This window comes from Zingiber officinale, chromosome 2A, assembly GCF_018446385.1.
Source record: "Zingiber officinale cultivar Zhangliang chromosome 2A, Zo_v1.1, whole genome shotgun sequence".
Lineage (NCBI taxonomy): Eukaryota > Viridiplantae > Streptophyta > Magnoliopsida > Zingiberales > Zingiberaceae > Zingiber > Zingiber officinale.
In genome coordinates, this window is record NC_055988.1 from 174,134,515 (window position 1) to 174,155,095 (window position 20,581).

Here is a 20,581-nt window from a genome sequence, read left to right on the forward strand (position 1 = left end):
TAAATTTATCTTAATTAACTTAAAATTGTTTAAGTTAATTTTGGATTAAATTTATTAATTAATTTGGACTAATAAAATTGATAAGATTAATGAGCAATTGATAAATAAGTAATAACAAATACAAATATAATGGTAAATATGATTAAAATTACAATTCAAACATGATAAATCATTCTAAAACATTAATTTCTTATTATCGTTGAATGTCTTTACATTTTTAAATTTATCAAAACAATATTATATTTGTAATTTAATTCCTAAAGTATATTTCCTCGCTCATCCTAAAGCAGTTTTTATTAAAATCATACTATTTGGAATAGTTTAACTAAAATTATTATAAAAGTTATGTTATTTTAAAATAGTTTTGATTAAAGTTATCACTTTAAAATTGCTTTAATTTAGACTAATGATTTTTTTTTTCTATTTTTAATAAAAGGTACTTCAAAATGTGTAATTTTGATAACAATGTTTCCTAAAATGTATATTTTAAAGGTATATCTCCGATTAAAGAGGAGCAAAATTGATTAAATGATAAAAGAATTCAAAAGTTAAATTTGGTTTATTCAATTTTTTTTTAAAAAATATATTTTTTATTTATTTGATTTTAAATTTAACAAATAAATTAAACTGATTAAATTAAATTTCATTATTATTATCAATAAATTGATATATCTAAATCAGATGCAACTCAACTTAACTAATAAATCATTCTAATTTCATCAATCAAATATTAATAAAAAGTTTGATTAAATTGATAATATATGAAATTAATTGATTTTATATGAATTTAATTTGTTCAACTTTAATGATAATTTTTTTGATTTATTTAAAAAAGTTTGATTTAATCTATTTTGATTTATTTTATTATGTACCTATTTCTCACCCATTAAAATTTCATCATCTTGAAACATTTTTGAATAATTTTGATCAGTCAAAATAGCAATACAATTATAATTAGTTTAAGATCGAATATTAAGGAGTATTATAAGTGAGATTTTTTTTTAAATTATATGAATAATTAGGATTTTTTTATTTTGTACAATTAAAATAAAGTTATTTTCTCAATATTTCAATAATGATAAATAAGATTTTGAAAGATATTTTGAAAAAAAAAATGTGAAGGGAACCGAACGCTGATTTATCACGTCAATCCTTCCCACGTGACATCCATTAGATTCACAATGATCTCAGCCGTTACTAACTCATCCACGCTCACCCGTTTATTTCTCCAGTGGCCGGCCGCTGCCCTTCGATTTGCTTAGGGTTTCCTTTCTCCGTCGTCGTCTCTTCGATTCCCTCTCGATCTTCGCCGGATCTTCGCCGGATCTTCGCCGGATCTTTGCTGGATCTTTGCTGGTTGCTTCTCAACACCATTCTCTCCCTTCTTTTTGGATCGGATCTTGCTGATTTGGCTTTTTTTTGGCAGATGGTGAAGCTCCAAAAACCGAAGAAGAAGAAGCAGGGAACCGCATCCCTGACCCCGTCAAGGAAGATCAAGAAGAAGGAGAAGAAGAACGAGGATCAGAAGCCGAAGGAGAAGGAGAATAATCGCCCAGCATCCTCGCCGGCGGATGCGGCGGGGACTTCCGTTGCCAACACTAGCAGGGCGGCGGGCAATGGGAAGAACAAAGAACCCTCTGCCGCGACGCCGGCTGAGAAGAGCTCGGGATTTATCTTTATGTGCAGCGGGAAGACGAAGCCCGAGTGCTTCAGATTCCAGGTATTTGGACTTCCCGCTGGAAAGAAGGAGGCTGTCGAGAAGATCAAGCCAGGCACCAAACTGTTCCTCTATGATTTCCAACTGAAGCTTCTGTATGGGGTTTATAAAGCTTCCTGCCAGGGCGGAATGAACCTGTCTCCCGAAGCTTTCAGAGGAGCCTTCCCAGCACAGGTAACTAAAGTCGTGTAATTCTTAGCTGCATTACTTCTTGATTATTATTATTTTTCGCAGCACTGTTTATTTGCTAAATGCATGCTTATTGATACACAACACCGATTAGCAGAATATTGATGACAGTGAACTTGCTTATCAGATAATGAAGATGAATATCATTAGTGCTGCACTATTTTTGTCCATTAAAATTTTATGGTTAGTATAAGATGAGACCTGCAAGTATGATAGAATCAATGGAAACCATAGATTCATCCATTAAAATAAGTAGATAGCAACGTTAGGATATAGAAATAACACAATGGCATGTGCCTGTTGCTCAAATTCCTTTTATAAATGTTTTTTTTTTTGCTAGAGGTTGGCAGGATATCTGTTTTTTTTCCCTCAGCATGTTGGTGATTAAAAAAAGAAACAACAATACCTTAGGTTTGCATAATTTTTAGCAGTAGAGTTTATTTAAGATTAATAATACATTTGATTTTTGGTCTTCATTGTCTGATGGAGTTGGAAGCTACAGTTAGTAGCAATTAACAAGATTTTAAGCATATGCATGCCTTGTAATGTTGAACCATTGCATAATTCATATGCAGTCTGCAAACATATGTTGGTTTACTTAGAATGATAGTATTAGTTATGTCGACAGTAATGCAAATGTGTCGAACAGAAAACATGAGTTTGCCTCTACTATATAGTCATCCACTTATTTAATCTAAGCAACAATTTAGTGAGAACTTACTAATCTCACTTAGAATTATTCTCACTTAATCATTCTAACCAATTCATAAAAATATATTATATATGAATGCAAGCAAAGCAATTGTTACAATCATAATATAAAAGTCACATGTTGACCTAAGCAAGATTAATATAATGATTGGGATTATAATAAGTTTAAGGTGGCTTTAGTTTATATGATCCTTTTGTAGTCTTAAGCAAATCTCATGCATCGTCGTTGCACAAGGTCATGTGGGCAGATAAATAGGCTTAAGTGAATGCTTTATAAAACTATTTTAGTTAATCTACTATTTCAGGAGTGTCTTGGTTTATAATTTTTGTAGGTTTAGCTAACAACATAACTGCGGACTAGAGAGGTCTTTATGTGAGGGACTCTCTGGAGTTTATCGGTTTAGTGGCAGTATTTGTACCATGCCTATTTACAGAATCTTAACTAATATAGCAATTTGATTGTATTTCTGATTCCTTTCGCACCTCTTCCATTTATTTGTTAGTTTTTCATTAGGTGATATAAGTACCTTGATTTTACCCCATCTCTTATTTACCTCTTTCTCTTCTCTCTTGAGCTGTTGATTTGTACCCAATTCCTCTGTGAGTAGCCACACTAGTTTCACTCAGAGAGCATCATGTTCACGAATACCAAACGTCACAACCCCTTCAAAAAGTCCTAACAATATTTGATAAACAAGCTTTATTAACTATGGTGTTGACCTAGCTATCTTGTTTATCACTCGGTTGATTTCAATTTCAAAAGATAAGTTTGTCGCTGTCTATCTTGAGCTATCTCCTTTTATTGCTTCAGGCAGATGACAGAAGCTGCAAAAAATTAATACATTTCTTCTCTATCATCTTCTCTTATACTTTTTGAGCAATATCAAATTTTACTACTCTCTTCCCATTCTTAATTCACTGTCAGAGTAGGCACTCAAAAAATCTTATTCTCTCTCTTTTTTCTATGTAGCCCTTCTTAATTTGTCACTTAATCTTTACAAACTTCAGTATCGTAATGTATGCTTCTAAGGAAGAAAGACGATATCAACTCTTTTGAAAATTGGAAGCTCTTGTTAAGATCATCAAGTTCAATCAAATATGTTGCAACATATAGGTTTCTCAGTCATTGCATCAATTTTGTATCATTGCCATTCTCGTTGAGGTTTTTTTGTGTGACATTATGATTTTGTTTTGTGGGAACTTGTTTTGCGTAAGTTGGACATCGGCTAATAGTTACAGTCTATCTTATGGGGGAGTGTTAGAGTTGATAGCTTTATCAATGTAGGTTTAGTTCTCTATCAGTGTCTACAAAAAAGTAGTCCAACGGGTTGCATTTACCAATATCATAATGTTTGCTACAGACATGATTAAAATAATAGTACATGATTAAATGGAAATAATTTTTATATTTTTATATACAAATAGTTTTGAAACTATTGATTTTCTATGTTAAAAGAAAATTAATTATTCCAAAATGAGTTTTCAATTATGAATATTCAAGACTTGGATGTAAAGTTATTTTTTTTTCAAAATTTGTTTCATGTGGGGAAATATTTTCCTATCAATGTATAAATACATGAATTGTACTAAGCCTTTTTTTCCAATGTCGAACTCATGCAAGAATGAAGTTTTAGGGAAAAGAGAGATGAATGGGCTGAAATCTTACGGAGCTGTGAGTATACGAATGTGACAGAGTGGTGGGGGATCTTGAATGCTTTAATATCTATAAAAGGTAGAAAAAAGGTTAATTGCATTTTTATCTGTCAGTTGGGTAAATCTTCAAAGATTTGTTCCTGGATGCACTACCCAATATTAAACATAGCCAACAAAACCCACTTGAAAATGAGTGATCCACGTATTTTGCCACCTATTTTTCCTTATATGACCCAATGGTACTTCTAAGAGTTAGCAGTTATCTCTGGAATTTTTTGATATCACCACTGCAGTAGTTGATGTGTTAATACATGCTGACATCTCAATTTCAGTCTTGCTATAATTGCCTTTCTTGGCTCAATTTTATGAGGCATTCTAGTTCTTATTATGTTTGAAAGTTATCAATTGATATTATAGTTTGTTACTACACGTTGCTTGTTTACTTTGTTTGTGTTTCTTTGTTAAGGTAGTCTATGAAGCTTTAAAGCTTCCACACTAGCTTCCTTATCCAAAATGCATAATTTAGGATAAAAAAATTACTTTACGCAATTTGAATATTCATTTTTCACTACACCATATATCAACTTATTTTCTCTCTCTCCTCCATAATGTTTAGGGAATGAAATCCATTCCCTAAATTTAGAGAAATACTATTCATAAATGCAAAATTTAGGGAATGAATAAGGTAGCTGATGAATATTTTAGCTACCCTATCCAAAATTTAGGGTAAAATCTTTGGATAGGGTAATTGATGTGGATGCTCTTAGTTTTCATGCTTGCAATTTGTAGAAGATGACCATGGAAGATCTTGAAATCACTAACGTTAAGCTTTCTGTGAACAATCAAATTTTATTGTTATATAATCTTTCCTTTATCATGATATTGCCAACTTAATGACCTCTCGCGGAACTTTTAGTTGATGCATCACCATCCATCTAATGAGCAGATATCTATTGCGTCATATTTTCTTTGACATAGGTGAAGTTCAAGGTTTATAGGGACTGCATACCACTTCCTGAGACTACATTTAAACCAGCTATTATAGAAAATTATGACAAGGGCAAATTTACTCCCGAGCTTAATTCAAAACAGGTACTTGGAGTTCTTAGCTTCGTTTCAGTCATATTACCAAGATTGTTTTTTTTTTAATTTAAATTTATCATCTTCATATCATGCCAATCAAAATGTAGGTTCATAAATTGCTATCGTTGTTTAATCCTGCAAATGAGGCATCGCAGCCGGCCCCTCTCCAGAATGTGTCATCATCCACCAAACATGGGGGTGGGCATATCATGTCAACCAAATATAACAAAGATCGTCTGCATCAATCTCATTTGCCCCTTGAGGATCAACATAGGTTGGGCCATGTGGCCCAAATTGCACCTATCACACATCTGCCTCTTGAAAATACCCATAGGTTGGGTCAGCTACCGCTTGTCACACCTCATTTGTCATTTGAGGATTCACATAGGTCTGGTCATTTGACACATGGGCCACCTCATTTGCCCACAGAGGATCCTTTAAGGTTGGGTCATTTGACACATGGCTCACCTCATTTACCTCCGGAGGATCCATTAAGGTTGGGCCATCTTCCACATGTAACACCGGTGGAGTTGAGATATATTCGCCAAGCTCGTGCAAGTGATTCCTATGCTTATTCTGTAGAAGATCCCTCTCTAATACCTCCAGCCACTCAACATCCAGTTGAAGCTACACGAGCATACTATGTTGAAAATCCTAGTCGGGGTGAACGGTATGTAATTTTCATTATTTCTTTCTGCTTCTTTAGGTCCACCGCAATTCATTACGTCTATATGTGTATTGCTGGTGTGTTTGATTTGCAGACTAGCTATTTTGCTTATGAAATCTTATGGACTGGCTATTTTTATGATTGAGTACAAATTGAATATGGACTCTCTCTCTCTCTATTTGTTTTTCCTTTTACCATTCCTAAGGATACATATTGGTAGTATATTCTATTTTCCTATGAATACATACTTCGAACTAACTGGAGCTAGGTGATTAAGCAGGTCTAATGAACCAAGTAGGACTAGATAGATGTTTGAGTGAGTTGGATTGATCAACAGTCTGAATGGATGAGTAATGAGTTGGATGAGTCGAATGAGACTGCACATGCCAAGTGAGTTGGTAAACTAAGTGAATCGAACAAACTAACTGGATTACATGGAATGGATGGATCAAGCAAGCTTGGTCAAGTGAATTAGGCAAGACGACTGAGTCATGTGGGCCATGCAAGCTAGGGGTGGGCAAAAAATTGACACCTAATTTGGGTTCTTATGGAGTTTTTTGAGTTTTGATATAAACTCAGAAAGATCAACTTAATCTAGTTTTAATTATTAGTAGTAGGTAGGATTGAAGGGGTGTCAAGTGGGTTTGACAGATTAGGCATTTAGATAGGCTGGACAAGTCAGGTAGAACAATAGATTGAATGGGACATGTGGATCAACATAACTGAGCAAGTTAGGTGGATCGGGCATGTTGAGCATGTGTGGAGGATCGAGTGGGCCTGAGTGCTGTAAATGAACCGAAGGTTCTTAAACAAGCTTGTTGTTTGACTTGGTAAGAACTTGTTTATGTTTGTTCAATACACACAAGATCAATTGAATAAATAAACTTGACAACTCATTAAATTAAACGAACAAGCTTGAACACGTGTTCAGCTCATTAATGATAACTATGTTCGTGAACAATATTTTTAAACCATGTTCATTAATAAAACTATTATCAATATGTTAAATAAACAAAGAAACTTTCAAAATGAACAAACAAGTTTGTATTATCAAGCTTATCTATTATTTGCAAAATTAACCAGACATGTGACTGGGAATAAACCATCTATTCTATTATATTTTATGAACTGAATTAATAACTTGTATACTTATTTTCCATTCTTGCTCTTTCATTTCCTAGGAATAATTGTTCAATTCTTTGTCAATTATTCCATGAACCTTACTTGTTCTATCTGCTTTTGATGCAACACCAACATATAACTTTCACATAGCATTGACATCGAAATTGGTGCCCATGAGGATAATTTTTTATAAAACTGAAAAATCAAATTGTATGAAGGATCCTAGCCTCTTTTGTTAACAAAATAAAACCAATCCTCCTAAGACAAAGGTTAACTTATTGTAACAAATATATTTAACTTTTAAAAACTTAAATAACCTTTTAACAGTTTAACAAACCTATGAAATTTTAAAACAATTTTTTTTTAAAATAAACCCTAAGACTAAGCCCTAAATTTTAAACCACATCTTTTTCCCAAAAGGAGGATTCAATTTCATGTGAGTTACTAGTCTCTTTCTTTGCTTATCATTTCCAAGTATAAACAATAATTGCCATCACCAACTTTGTTACACCATTTATTTGTTATCTTTGCTTGGTCAACCCTTCTAATTAAGTGAGGAACTAGTGTATTTTCTTTTCATTTTGATCATTTGCCCTTTCTGATAAGGAAACAGTGCAATCGGTCATAAATACTTTCTGTGACCTTTCTATAAAAGAAATCAACAGTAGGATTGGAGACTTCTGAAAATCTGTGTAGCTAATTCCAAAATTGAACTGTTTAAATAAGTGAACAAGTTAAATAAACAGATAAAGATTTTGAATGTAATTTAAGGGTGTCTATAATTTGGTTTAATAAAAAAACACAAATTGCACCATATTTAAAATTTTGATTTGGTTGACTTTTTTTATTAATTCATTTTCGTTTCATTTGATTTGATGTATTGATTATATAATATGCTTAGGTTTTTATTTCATTTTTTTTTTTGAAAATTAGTTTGAACTCAAAAACTACTATATAATTTATAAAGTTTTCATATTTCTATTCATGAAAAATTAATATATAGCATTTTTAAAAATTCTAACTTGAAAGTAGGTTACATATTTTATTCCTTTAATTTCTTCATTACCATTTGTGATGAATAGCTTCAATTACATATCAATTATTCTTCATTACCAATATTGGATGTGTCTAATACTAATATGGATAAAGCTACATGAATTTTATAGCCTCAACGTTATATAATATTTTTCAAATAGTTTGCTGATTCAGTTTAAACTTAACTAAACCGAAGTGCTTGCAATCTTATTTGGTTCGAAACAAAGAATGATTATCCTTATTTGGCGCCATTTCAATTTGAACCCAATGAACACTAATAAATTTACATATCCTATAATTTAAAAATTGAAATGTGTAAATAAGTGGACAAGTTAGATAAACGGGATCAGAATCAATGTTTCTCTCAATATGACTGAATAAGAAGGCTCATAATCGTAAATTGTTTTTTATTTGCTGAATCACTTGATACAAATACTAAATGAATTTTCATGCCAACGTATATTTGACCGTTGTTCTCTAATAGGCCTACCTACATATTTGTTTTAACATCATCGTCGTGCTTATTGTTCTCTAATAGGCCTATCTACATATATGTTTAAACACCGTCGTTGTGCTTATCGACATGAAATCGCCTATTGCTATCCTACAATGGTAGCCTTATAAAATCTTTCTAGTAAAAATTAAATGCTCTTGGATTTTATTGAACTGGACAATTAAAGTAGGAATTTACATGTGAAGGTTATATTTTGATATACTTGATTATAATTGACAATATTTTGGCTTTGGTAATAATATCAAATTAAAACCATCCCAGTTACATCATTTTTTGTTTATTGTATTGAATGTTCATTAATTGCTCAACATCATCGATTCCGTACTACAAGCAGAATAATGCATGTCTATTTGTCTGACCCTGGAATTTCCTTGATTAAGATTGTGTATTTTGTTGTTTGGTACTTGGAAGCAAGAATTAGTTTGTTTTAGCACTAGGTTGCTTTGATGCTTATTGATTCTAGTAGTTTTTCATATCACACAATTTACTATAGTGAAATACTCATTCTGGTATCTGAGTTGTGTTATCTTCGAGTCCAATGACATTGTTCTAAGTATCTTTACTTGCCCACTGCTGAGTTGCTATTTGTACTGAAACTTGGCTAACATTTTTCGATGACAGTCTTGCTTACAGGTTAGTTCCTGAGAGAATTCCGGCGGATCCACTCCTGCCAAGGGACTACCATGCTGCATCCGCTAGAGATGGTGCAGCCATTTCCAGTTCTGATCTGAGGATCTATGAACGAGCTGTAAGCCACCGAGTGGCAGGATATGAAGATCCAAATGCACCAAGCAGGGCTACTACTGCGCCTGTTTCTTCACGCTATTCATTTGCTGGGGCAACTACAGTGCATCGCTAGTAGTCGGTAGTCGTCTCGCGGTGTACTTTTTATGTGCTTGTTGTAATAGCGATGGCGCAAAGAACGTCATTTTGAATTTCTGCAATGTAGAGACCATGGCGTTTTAAACACTGCATTTGGTTGGAAGTCGATTAGGTCTGATGCTTTAGCAGCTCCTATCTCTTACCATCGCACTCTTATTTGTTCTCAGTTTGCTATTGACACTTAATCTAATACCCTTTTCTGCTTGTTAATTTTATAAATAGGATTTGAATGAAATATCTTTATGAGAGATTGAAAAGTTTTGTGTTGTTCTGTCTGGTATATCGTAACATGATTATATCAGTAATGTGTGGATGCGTTGATAAGCATGGACACCCTTTTAAAGGAATGACAGAAAAAAAAGCTGGGTAAAAATCTCTTCTTTTTTTTTTTTATTGAAATCGTGAAAATGATACGTCTCTTTTATTTATTATTAAAAGAGTATTCCATTTTGTTATTCTATATATATATATATTTATTTGTGAAATGATGTTGCAGTAATTATGAGTTGTTACACAAGTACAGCCATTTAATTCAGTAGTTGATTATAGTAGTTACGATTTTATAATAGTAATTGCTATGTAATTATAATAGTTATGATTTTATAATACTTTAATTTAGAATTTAGATCAATATGTCATATTTAGCAGTTATAGTATATAATTGTTACTGAATTTGGATCAATATGTTTTAACAGTTATAGTATATAATGGTAGACATTTCATTTTTAGTCAATATTTTATTATAGTTATATTTTAATTTTTATTAATACTGATACCATTGTAATATATCAATATCTTATGTGATAGTCTGTCTGATTTATCTTTCTATAGATACTTATAGGGTCAGTTCGGTTGACCGTCTACGTTAAATCTTTCGCCAATATAAATTTTAAATACCTACAAATTATAACGGGTTAAACCTTTAGTTCAGATCCTCTGTCTCGATTCATTTCTCTCTATCCCTATGTTTTATTGTCGATCGAACGAATTAGATTAAATTTTAAAGATACTTTGTACATTACAAGGATATTGTATATATTTTAAAGATGTCATGATGTCTTAAAATTTAATTTGATCTTTTGTACATTACGAGAATAATAAAATATAGAGATAGAGAAAAATAAAGACAGAGGAACCGAACTATTAAACCTTTTGCCAAATATAAATTATAACTACCTACAAATTATAACGGCTTATTAACACATTCAATATTATATTATAAAAGTTATAGTGCTACAGATATTATAACTAAACAATTGTAACCGTAATAAATTCGTACAGTTATAATCTACCGTATGACTTAATCATGTTAGTTATAATTACGCAACCGTTATGATCTGACCATATATATTAAGGGTGACAATTTTGATACTAAAATATTATCTGAATTCAATAAGAAAAAAAATCAAGTTAGGATTAGATTTTATTAGGTTTAGGATTCAGGTCAACTTTATTGACATGATTAATAAATGGATTAGGTTCGGGTCAATCTGAATGATCCGATTGCAAATCGTGAACCCATTTATAAATATTTTCATGCCAGGTTCGAGTCTGATTCTAGTTAAATTTGGGTTAAAATAAACATATTTTAATAAAATTGATTTTTTTAGGTCGGGTTTGTGTTGAGTTCGGGTTAAAATGAACATTTTTAATAAATGGGTCATTTCAGGTCAAGTTGGGTTCGGGTTGGATTCGGGTTATGAGTCATTTTAAGTCAAGTTCGGGTCAAAAACAGATAAACATGTCGGGTTTGGGTTGAATAATTTGACCTAAAATATTAATCAGGTTGGGTTCGAGTTTTGATGTTCCAACCCGTCAATCCACCAACCCGAACCCGATCCGAATTGCCACCTTATATATAAAAGGTATGTATTGAAGTTTCTTTGCTCGCAATGTTATTCGTACTAAGATGTGGGACTAAAGAGAACTCTAGATTTTTTAATTGATTAATGAGAAAATTCTCAATAATACGTCGGATTCTCAAACTCTAGATTACTGATTAATACATTTATGAAAATTACTAATAAACCTTAGAATTATTTTCGATGTGAATAATAAAAAGGATATTAACGTACTTTTATTTTTGGTTTCACTAAAATTAGTTAGTTAATAATGGGGGAGATTCTTAATAAAATAATAAGATATATATAATGGATAAGAGGGGGCACTTCTTAGATAATAAATAAAAGAGGGCTGCTCTTGACGATTTCACTAAAAGAACATCTTTTCAAATTTTATCCTAAAATCAACCCTACCCTGAGTAATTGTGAATCTTGTGCTAAATTTATGACGGCTTTTTTACTTATTTATCAAAATAAGTATCCTAGTTTCAAAACTATTAAAAAGAACATAAAAAAATAGTATTATTCCTTTCCTATTCCTCCCGCCAACCTCCTAAATTCTCTCTCTCTAGACGTCGTTTTCCAATGCATCCGAGCCATAATTTAAGATTTATAAATCAAAAGTTATTTGCATGATTCGAATGCACGTCATCTCATCATAGGTCTCATCTTATCTCTCTCTTTCCTCTTCTTGTTCTTATATTGACAACTTCAACACGAACCTCTTCCTACTTTACCATATCTCTTCTTGCATTTATGCGACATTGTAATAGAGTAAGTAGAGAGCTTGGGGTTTATCATAAGGCATTAAAGAGTGCTACTTCGAAGGATTATTGCTTTGAAGAAAATTGGCGTAGAAGGACAAATTTCAAGCAAAACTACATTTGACAGAAGAAGAGCAATACGATTCCATTATGTACATATAGTATTTGCTACAATTGGTCTATAATATCAAGAAAGACAAGGATATTATTCATTAATAAAAAGGAAGGTTTGACATTATATCTACCTTCACCTCACTCAATCGTTCCTATTAATTACAATTTTGTTGATATCCAAAAAGCCTAGGTTGATCAGTGGGTTTCAATCAAAATCCATTGATAAACCTAGAGAGGTCAGATTGCACCTAAATCAATTTCTATGATTTTCTAATGAATCAAGGACTCCAACAGTGTCGTTTATTGTTAGTTTACATCTCTCCGGAGCTGATATAATCTTACAATAAATTTCAGCCAGAACGTGGGTTTGATATGGAAAAATACCAGGCCCACCAGTGGGTCTGATGTGAGATAATATTAGACCCAAGCTGGGCCTGATATGAAAAAATATCAGGCTTATGTTGGGCCTGATATGAGATCATATCATGCCAAACGGTGGGCTAGATAATAGAAAATATCAAGCCCTTTTTAATCATGATGTGTGAATTATATAGTTGAATTATTTCCTAAATAACAAATAAGGTTGTAAATTGAGTTTCAACTCTACATTACAACCTAAAAAATAGGGTTTTGTTGTGCTTTAAATTAAACTCGAAAGTGTGTGTTGTTCATTAAATTCCAACAATCGTATTATTCTGTGCCAAATGGCACAACACAAGAACTTCATTGACAGCGGTTAGAACCTAGGTTTGACACCATATATACCTTCTTCTCCTCACTCAACCCTTCCCAGTGACCGATATTTTGGCGAGATTTGACTACCCTAGGTTCATCAGTGGGTTTTGGTCAAAACTCATTAATGGACCAAGAGAGGTCAAATTGCACCCAAATCAATTCATGTGACTTTCTAATGCGTCAAGAACTCCAACGATATTGTCTATTATTGATTTACATCTTTCCGGAGCCAATCTAATCTTACAATAAATTTCAGCAAGAACGTGGGCTCGATATGGGAAAATATTAGGCCCACCGGTAGGTTTGATGTGAGATAATATCAGGCCCACCGGTGGGCTTGATGTGAGATAATATCAAGCCCAAGATGGGCCTGATATGGAAAAATATCGAGTCCAACGGTGGGCCTGATATGAGAAAATATCAGGCCCTTTTTAATCCTGATGTGAGAATTGTGTAGTTGAATTATTTTATAAATAACAAATATGGTTGTAAATTGAGTTTCAACTATAAGTTACTATTATGAATCGTGCGATCGGTAAGCAGGGGTGAATTACCCTGAAAAAGAAAATCAACATTTCTTGATCTTATAGCTTGATTAAAATAGATACGTGTATAAAAAAATATAATGCATAAATTAAAAGAGGCTATCAATTTTACTTGATTACAACCGAAAAGGTTGTTAATCTAAGACGTTGAAAGCACTAAACAAATTCTCTTTTCGTCGTAGGTGGAGAAGCCTCTTACAAGCATTGGAAGCATACAATAAGAGTAGTAGAACAATAAAGAAGTTTGTGTACAAGTGATGATGTGAACTATTGAGACCAGGGTTCTATTTATAGCTTGTTGGTCGAATATATCTGTTTGCTGACGTGGCAGCTCCGGGCGCCTGGAACGGGTCCGGGCGTCTAGGCTTGGATAAAGTTTTATTCACGTCGCAACGGTTCACAATGACTCGGCGAAGATAGAATTTTCTGGTTTGAGCACTTGGACCGTGTTGATCCGACCTCAACTAGGGCACGTAGAGGAGGTGCCCTAGGCTGCCCCGAGGGTTCGAGCGTAGCCCAGGGCTCCTGGACGAGGTCCGGGTGCTCGAACCTTCTGGTTCTCCCTGTTCTGGCTCCGATTGCTTGAGTGATTTCTCCATCAGAATAGGGCTCACCCAAATCCATTTTCCAGTCTTATCCTCGAATAAGCTTCCGCTCCGACTTCTCGTCCCTCAGAAACATCGCACGATTCCTTCTCGTCCGCCAGTGTACTCTTTCATAGCGCCTCGTCCCTCGGACGCACCGAGCTCGTTGACTCTCTCCCATGTCATTCTTCTTGCTAGCTGCGTCTATCGCTCGACTTCCTGTGCTCCTAAGTTTTAGCACACTTGGACACAAGACATCAAACAAACACATGACCTAACTTAACTCAGTTGACCACATCAAAATTATTTCAAGGTACTAACAATCTCTCCCTTTTTAATGTGCATCAACCCGAGTTTGAGTTAGGGGAAAAACATAGAATAAAATAATAGTTAAAACTGGAATTTTGAAAATTACAAAATTACAAGTATAATCTTCCCCTTAGACTTAAGCTCTTATCTCTCATTCTTCCCCTTTGACCACAGCAAAAATAAAGTCGATTTTTTTTTTACAAAATAATTTTTAAAAAAGTCTGAAATTTTCAAGATCGTAGTTTCAAATTTAATGTTAAAAATAATTTAACATTTGGAAAAAAATTTCTTAGAGTGGAATAGAAGTATTTTAAATAAAAAAATTTTCACGAAAAATTTCTAAGTTTTGGCATAGATAAATTATAGTTTTTGCAAATTAATCTTTAAACTTAAATTTTTATATAAATAAATTTTCAAAAATATTTTTGAGTATTGAGAACAGAATGCACAGCAAGTTAAAAAAAATAAATTTGTCAAAAATAAATTTTCAAGATTTTTTTAACTTTAGGGTTTTTAGTAATTAATCTATCAAAAATTCACTGTTTAACAAAAATTTAAAAAAAAATATTTTCAATTAGAGTTTCAAGGGATCTATCACTATAAAAATTTGGATAAGGATTTCGATAAAGGGATTGTAAAAAAATATTTAAAATAGACATGATTTTTTTCGAAAATAAATATTAAAATAATTTTATTAATCTAAAACTCATGTTGATTTTTCTTGTTATTCAAAATGTATCGCTATTTCTCTTAAAAATTAGGTTTGTCAAAATACATATTCGAAATATTTTAAAATTTAAATTATGACTTTTTAATAAAAAATTCTAAAAAATATTTAATCAAATAAAAATTCTAAAAAAAATAATACCAAGAGATTTTTCATTCTAGCAACATAAAATAAAATTTCAGCAATAAATATTAACAGTAAACATACAAATTTAAATTTACAAATAAAATTAATATTCCTAAACATAAAACATACATAATTATTTATTTATTTTAAGAAAGATTTTGGGACCCAAAATTTTTTTTTGTTATAGGGTTAATAAGAAATTTCTTTGATACATATTTTTGTAATATTTTTCTAATTTGACCATATTGAAGATAAAGTTTCTTAATTTTTCAATTTTACCCTTCAATTTTTTATTTTTTTTCTTTTAATTTATCATACATTTCTAAAGGACATGTTGTACGATTAGATATCTTCACACTGACATGATATTGTCCACTTTGGGCCTAAGCCCTCATAGTTTTGCCCTTAGGCTCTAACCAAAAGGTCTCATGCTCTTGATTCGAACATAGGAGCCCTCATTTTCTTTGTTCGAGATCAATATTATACCCACATAGTTCAATCAGACCATAGCTCTTGTGCACAGTCGACGATTAAACCTTCTGGCAGTCCGGGCTCTGATACCAATTGTAGGATCGTAAGGAATTTAGATATTTTCACAATGGTATGATATTATCCAATTTGGGCCTAAGCCTTCATGGTTTTGCTCTTGGGCTATACCCAAAAGGTCTTATGCCAATGGAGATATCTTTTCTCTTATAAACCCATGATCTTTCCTATGTGTTTTCAATGTGGGACTATGTTTGTAACCTTGCAACCCCAACACATGTATTTGCTATGATTATTTTTAATTCAAAAACTTTCTTTTTTAAATTATTATTTTTCAATTTTAGCTTACATAATGATATAGTCATTGATTTAATACCTGAATATAATTGGTCAGGGATAGTAAACATACCACACTTACCAAATCTACTTTGAAGCTTGTTTCTTCATCCTCACTGTAGCTTTATTCTGAGGAGCCTCCCCCTTTGTCTATGCTCTCCTCCTGGTGACTTGTCATCAGTGCAAGTCTAGCGTACTCTTCCAATTCAGATTCTGATGACGACTCGTCCTAAGTCGCTTCAGGGTTTTGTGCTTTGTTGTTATACTTGGTCCTTTCTTGTTGTCCTTCTTCATCTTTGGGCACTCCTCCTTAATGTGTCCCTCTTCATTATAGTTATAGCATCTTATCTTTCTTGCTCTTCTCTTCTTTGCCTGCACTTGATTAAACTTATTAGTTCTAAAAAAATTCTTGAATTTCCCGACCATATAAGTTGTTTCATCATCATCCAAGGAAGTGTCTGTTGGTTGGTCCTAGAAAGATCGTATCGGTTCCCCTGTACAACAATTTTATACAAGTCCTAAACTTATCCTTACAATCTATTGTGTTCTTTAGAAATTAAATTCAGAATCGCAAACAGAACTTAACATTATTGATTTCAAATTTAACTTATCCATTCTTAGAGGTTTAGACTTGGATCGCAAACGATACTTAACATTATAGATCCAATTCCACCTATGTTACAAATTCAATTAAATATTAATTTCAAAAATCGGCTCCCAGGTCAAACATGGCGAGACACTTGGCCTTCTTGGGTATGGGAACATCCACCACTGCCTCGACATAACTTCTTAACGAAATTCAATATTTAATTTCCTTATATAACTCTAGGTTTAACCAAAAAGAACAATCGAATCACAAGATCGAAAAATAAACAAACACAAACTCGAAACAAATCCGAATATCTAGAATCTCTAGCTTCTTGTGTTTGGTATTTCAAATCTATACAAAGAAAACTAGCATGATGCGGAATAAAATTACTAGTTATACCTTTCTTTGTAAGCAACAACCTCTTGATCTTCTATCGTATTCCTCTTCTTATCTCGGACGTCGTGTGGGCGACGATCTACCGAGATGCGAACCAGCCAAGCCCTTCTTCTTCCTTCTTCCAAGTTCAGCCAAGCAAATTTCTCCAAGAGATAGTAAGTCTCAGCCACCACCACCAAGCTCCAAGAGATGCTAGAAACAAAGCCTCCTTTTCCTCCTTCTTCTCCTAACAAGATCCGACCACCTTCCAAGCTCCAAGAGATGATGAGGTTCGGCCAAGGAGAAGAAAGAAAAAGGAAAAGGGAGAATAAGAGGGTCGACCACACCAAGAGAGGAGAGAAATAGAAGAGAGTTCTCTTTGTGAAGGCACCCCCTCTCTCTCTTTTATAATCCTTGGTCTTGGCAAATAAGGAAAGTTTTAATAAAAACTTCCTTATTTTCTTTGCCATGAAAACGAAAATTTAATTGATAAAAAACAATTTCCTTTTCTTTTATTAAAGTGGCCGACCACCTCTAATTCTCTAAGCAAGGAAAGTTTTAATCACAAAAATTAAAACTTTCTAATTTGTTTCCAGAAATTTTTAAAATAAAAATTTCTCTATTAATTTTTCCCTTCATGGTTGGTTATAAAAGGAAATTTTATAAATTAAAATCTCTCTATTAAAACATGTGGATGATTTCCAAAAAGGAAAGTTATCTTTAAAATTAAAATCTTACTCTCAACCTACAAATAAGGAAAAATATCAAATCTTTTCTTAATCTTTTGTAGAAACTATAATAGAAAAAAATTAATTTTAAAACTCTCTTTTAAAATCATGAGCATGGTTTCATAAAAGGAAAGTTTTATCAAAAATTAAAATATTCCTTTCAATCTACAAATAAGGAAAGATATCAAATCTTTTCTTAATCTTTTGTAAAAACTATAAAAGGAAAGATTTAATTTTAAAACTCTCTTTTAAAATCATGAGGATTGTTTCATAAAAGGAAAGTTTTATCAAAAATTAAAATCTTCCTTTTAACTACAAATAAGGAAAGATATCAAACCTTTCACTTAATCTTTTGTAGAAAGCTATAAAAGGAAAGATTTAAATTTTAAACTTTCTTTTAAAACCATGGTATCCACATAAGAAAGATTTAAAAAATAAAATCCTTTTTAATTTAAAGTGGCTGGCCACACCAAGCTTGGATTCAAGCTAGGGCCGGCCACACAACTTGGCTCATCCTATTTGCTTGGCCGACCCAAGCTTGGATTCCAAGCTTGCTTGGTCGGCCACCTTAGGATGGGTATAAAGGTGGGTATAGGTAGGTATAATACTTTATAAATAAGAGGTTACAATAGAGACCGAGAGGAGGAATTGATTTTAGTCTCCCGATGAAATTAAACTTCCCGTGTTCGCCCTGAACACCCAACTTAATTTCATCAATAATAATTCATTTCACTAAAGAATTATTATTGAACTACCACACCAACCCCAAATTATATTTTGGGCTCCTTCTTATTATGAGTGTGTTAATCTCCCTGTGTTTAAGATGTCGGATGTCCACTAATTAATTGAGTTACTGACAACTTATTTTAATTAATATCTTAGTCCAAGAGTAGTACCACTCAACCTTATTGTCATGTTGGACTAAGTCCACCTGCAGGGTTTAACATGACAATCCTTATGAGCTCCTCTTGGGGGCATTATCAACCTAGATTAATAGGACACAGTTTCCTTCTATAATCAACAACACACACTATAAGTAATATCATTTCCTAACTTATCGGGCTTATTGATTTATCGAGCTAAATATCACCCTTTGATAAGTCAAAGAAATAAATACTAAATATATGTGCTTATTATTATATTAGGATTAAGAGCACATACTTCCATAATAACTAAGGTCTTGTTCTTTTATTAAGTCAGTATAAAAAAAACTTATCTTAAATGGTCCTGCTTAATATACTCAGAGTGTACTAGTGTAATTTATCAGTCAAGATAAACAAATACCTAATTACACTACGACTATTCCAATGGTTTGTTCCTTTCCATCTCAGTCGTGAGCTACTGTTTATAATTTATAAGGAATTGATAACATGATATTCTGTGTGTGACACCACACACCATGTTATCTACAATATAAATTAATCGAACAACTATACTTAACTTATAAATGTAGATATTTGACCAATATGATTCTTATTTCTAAGTAAATATTTATACAAAAAGCTAGGCTTTTAGTATACATTCTAACAGTGTCAGCATTTGATTCGTCCTTCTTGACTTTTAGAACAATATTGTTTGACTTTTCTAATTCTTGAGAATCTACACATCGAGACTCATGAAGTTCAAAAGTTAAAAATAAGTTTTTAAGAGTACTTGCCTCGAGGTCCTAAGAGATGTAGTAAGCATCTACTAAGGCTGACCACTATTGTGTTCTCGGAAAAACGTTAAGTGTGTACCTTAAGGAATCACGATTTGTTACCTTTTCTCTAACGTTGTTGAGCTGGGTGATCAGATCTTTGATCCTTGCATGGAATTGGGTTGCATTCTCTTCCTTGTTCATCCGGAGGTTTGTCAGTTGACTTCCGAGGATGCACCACTTTGCTAGTTTTGCTTCCAAAGTACCTTTATAAAGCTCCAAGAATTTCTCCCAGAGATCTTTGGCGAAGTCGTAACTTCGGATCTTGTTGACCTCCTGGGGCGGAAGAACACTAAGCAGATGGAACTCTGCTTTTCCATTAGCCACGAAGTCGACCTACTCCTTCTTCGTCCAGGTGTACTCTTCTTTCTTAACTCCGTGCTGATCCGTGGATGCTACAAAACTGTATTTTATAATTAGTAATATTTCGAAATCGATCTTGAATAATACCTCCATGGCTTTTTCCATGTCTCAAAATTTTCCTCAAATTTTGACGGGTAGATGTTAGATCCGATCATTTCTTTTGCTTCAGATGATGGTTAGTCTTTCTGAAGTGAGCTTGGCTCTGATACCACTTGTTATGAACTGTGTGGCTGGCAAAAGGGGATGAATTGCTTTGAAAAAGAAAATCAACCTTTTTCGATCTTATAGCTTGGTTAAAACAAATACTTGTATAAAAGGATACTATAATTCATAAATTAAAAGAGGCTATTGATTTTACTTGGATACAACTAGGAAGGTTGTTAATCGAAGACGTTGAAAGCACTAAACGAATTCTCCTTTCATCATAGTCGGAAAAGTCTCTTACAAACGTTGTAAGCACACAATAAGAGTAGTAGAACAATAAATAAGTTCGTGGTTGCTAATGTGGCAGCTCCGGACGCCTAGGCATGAAGAAAGTTGTATCCACGTCACAACGATTCGCAACAACTCGGCGAAGATTGAATTTTCTAGTCCAGGTCCTTGGACTGGGTCCGAGAGCCCAGACCGTGCTGATCTGGTCTCGACCAGGGCACGTAGAGGAGGCACCCTGGGTTGCCCCAGGGGGTCTGG

General features: G+C 33.0%; 1 protein-coding gene across 1 annotated transcript; it reads left to right on the top strand.

Annotated features, from left to right (window-relative positions):
• The first annotated feature begins 1,185 nt into the window (after nt 1–1,185).
• LOC122043380 lies at nt 1,186–9,792 on the top strand. Its single transcript, XM_042603962.1, has 5 exons — nt 1,186–1,356; nt 1,427–1,891; nt 5,249–5,362; nt 5,461–6,023; nt 9,313–9,792. Exons 2-5 carry the CDS (start codon nt 1,427–1,429, stop codon nt 9,548–9,550), a joined length of 1,380 nt encoding a protein of 459 aa, XP_042459896.1. The 5' UTR covers nt 1,186–1,356; the 3' UTR covers nt 9,551–9,792.
• The last annotated feature ends 10,789 nt before the right edge of the window (nt 9,793–20,581 follow it).

Excerpts from the sequence above, each read along its gene's own strand:
- LOC122043380 (XM_042603962.1), top strand. The coding sequence starts at position 1,427 with ATGGTGAAGCTCCAAAAACCGAAGAAGAAGAAGCAGGGAACCGCATCC. Across the intron at positions 1,892-5,248 it reads GAGGAGCCTTCCCAGCACAG|GTGAAGTTCAAGGTTTATAG; the intron begins GTAACTAAAGTC and ends TCTTTGACATAG. Across the intron at positions 6,024-9,312 it reads AATCCTAGTCGGGGTGAACG|TCTTGCTTACAGGTTAGTTC; the intron begins GTATGTAATTTT and ends TTTCGATGACAG.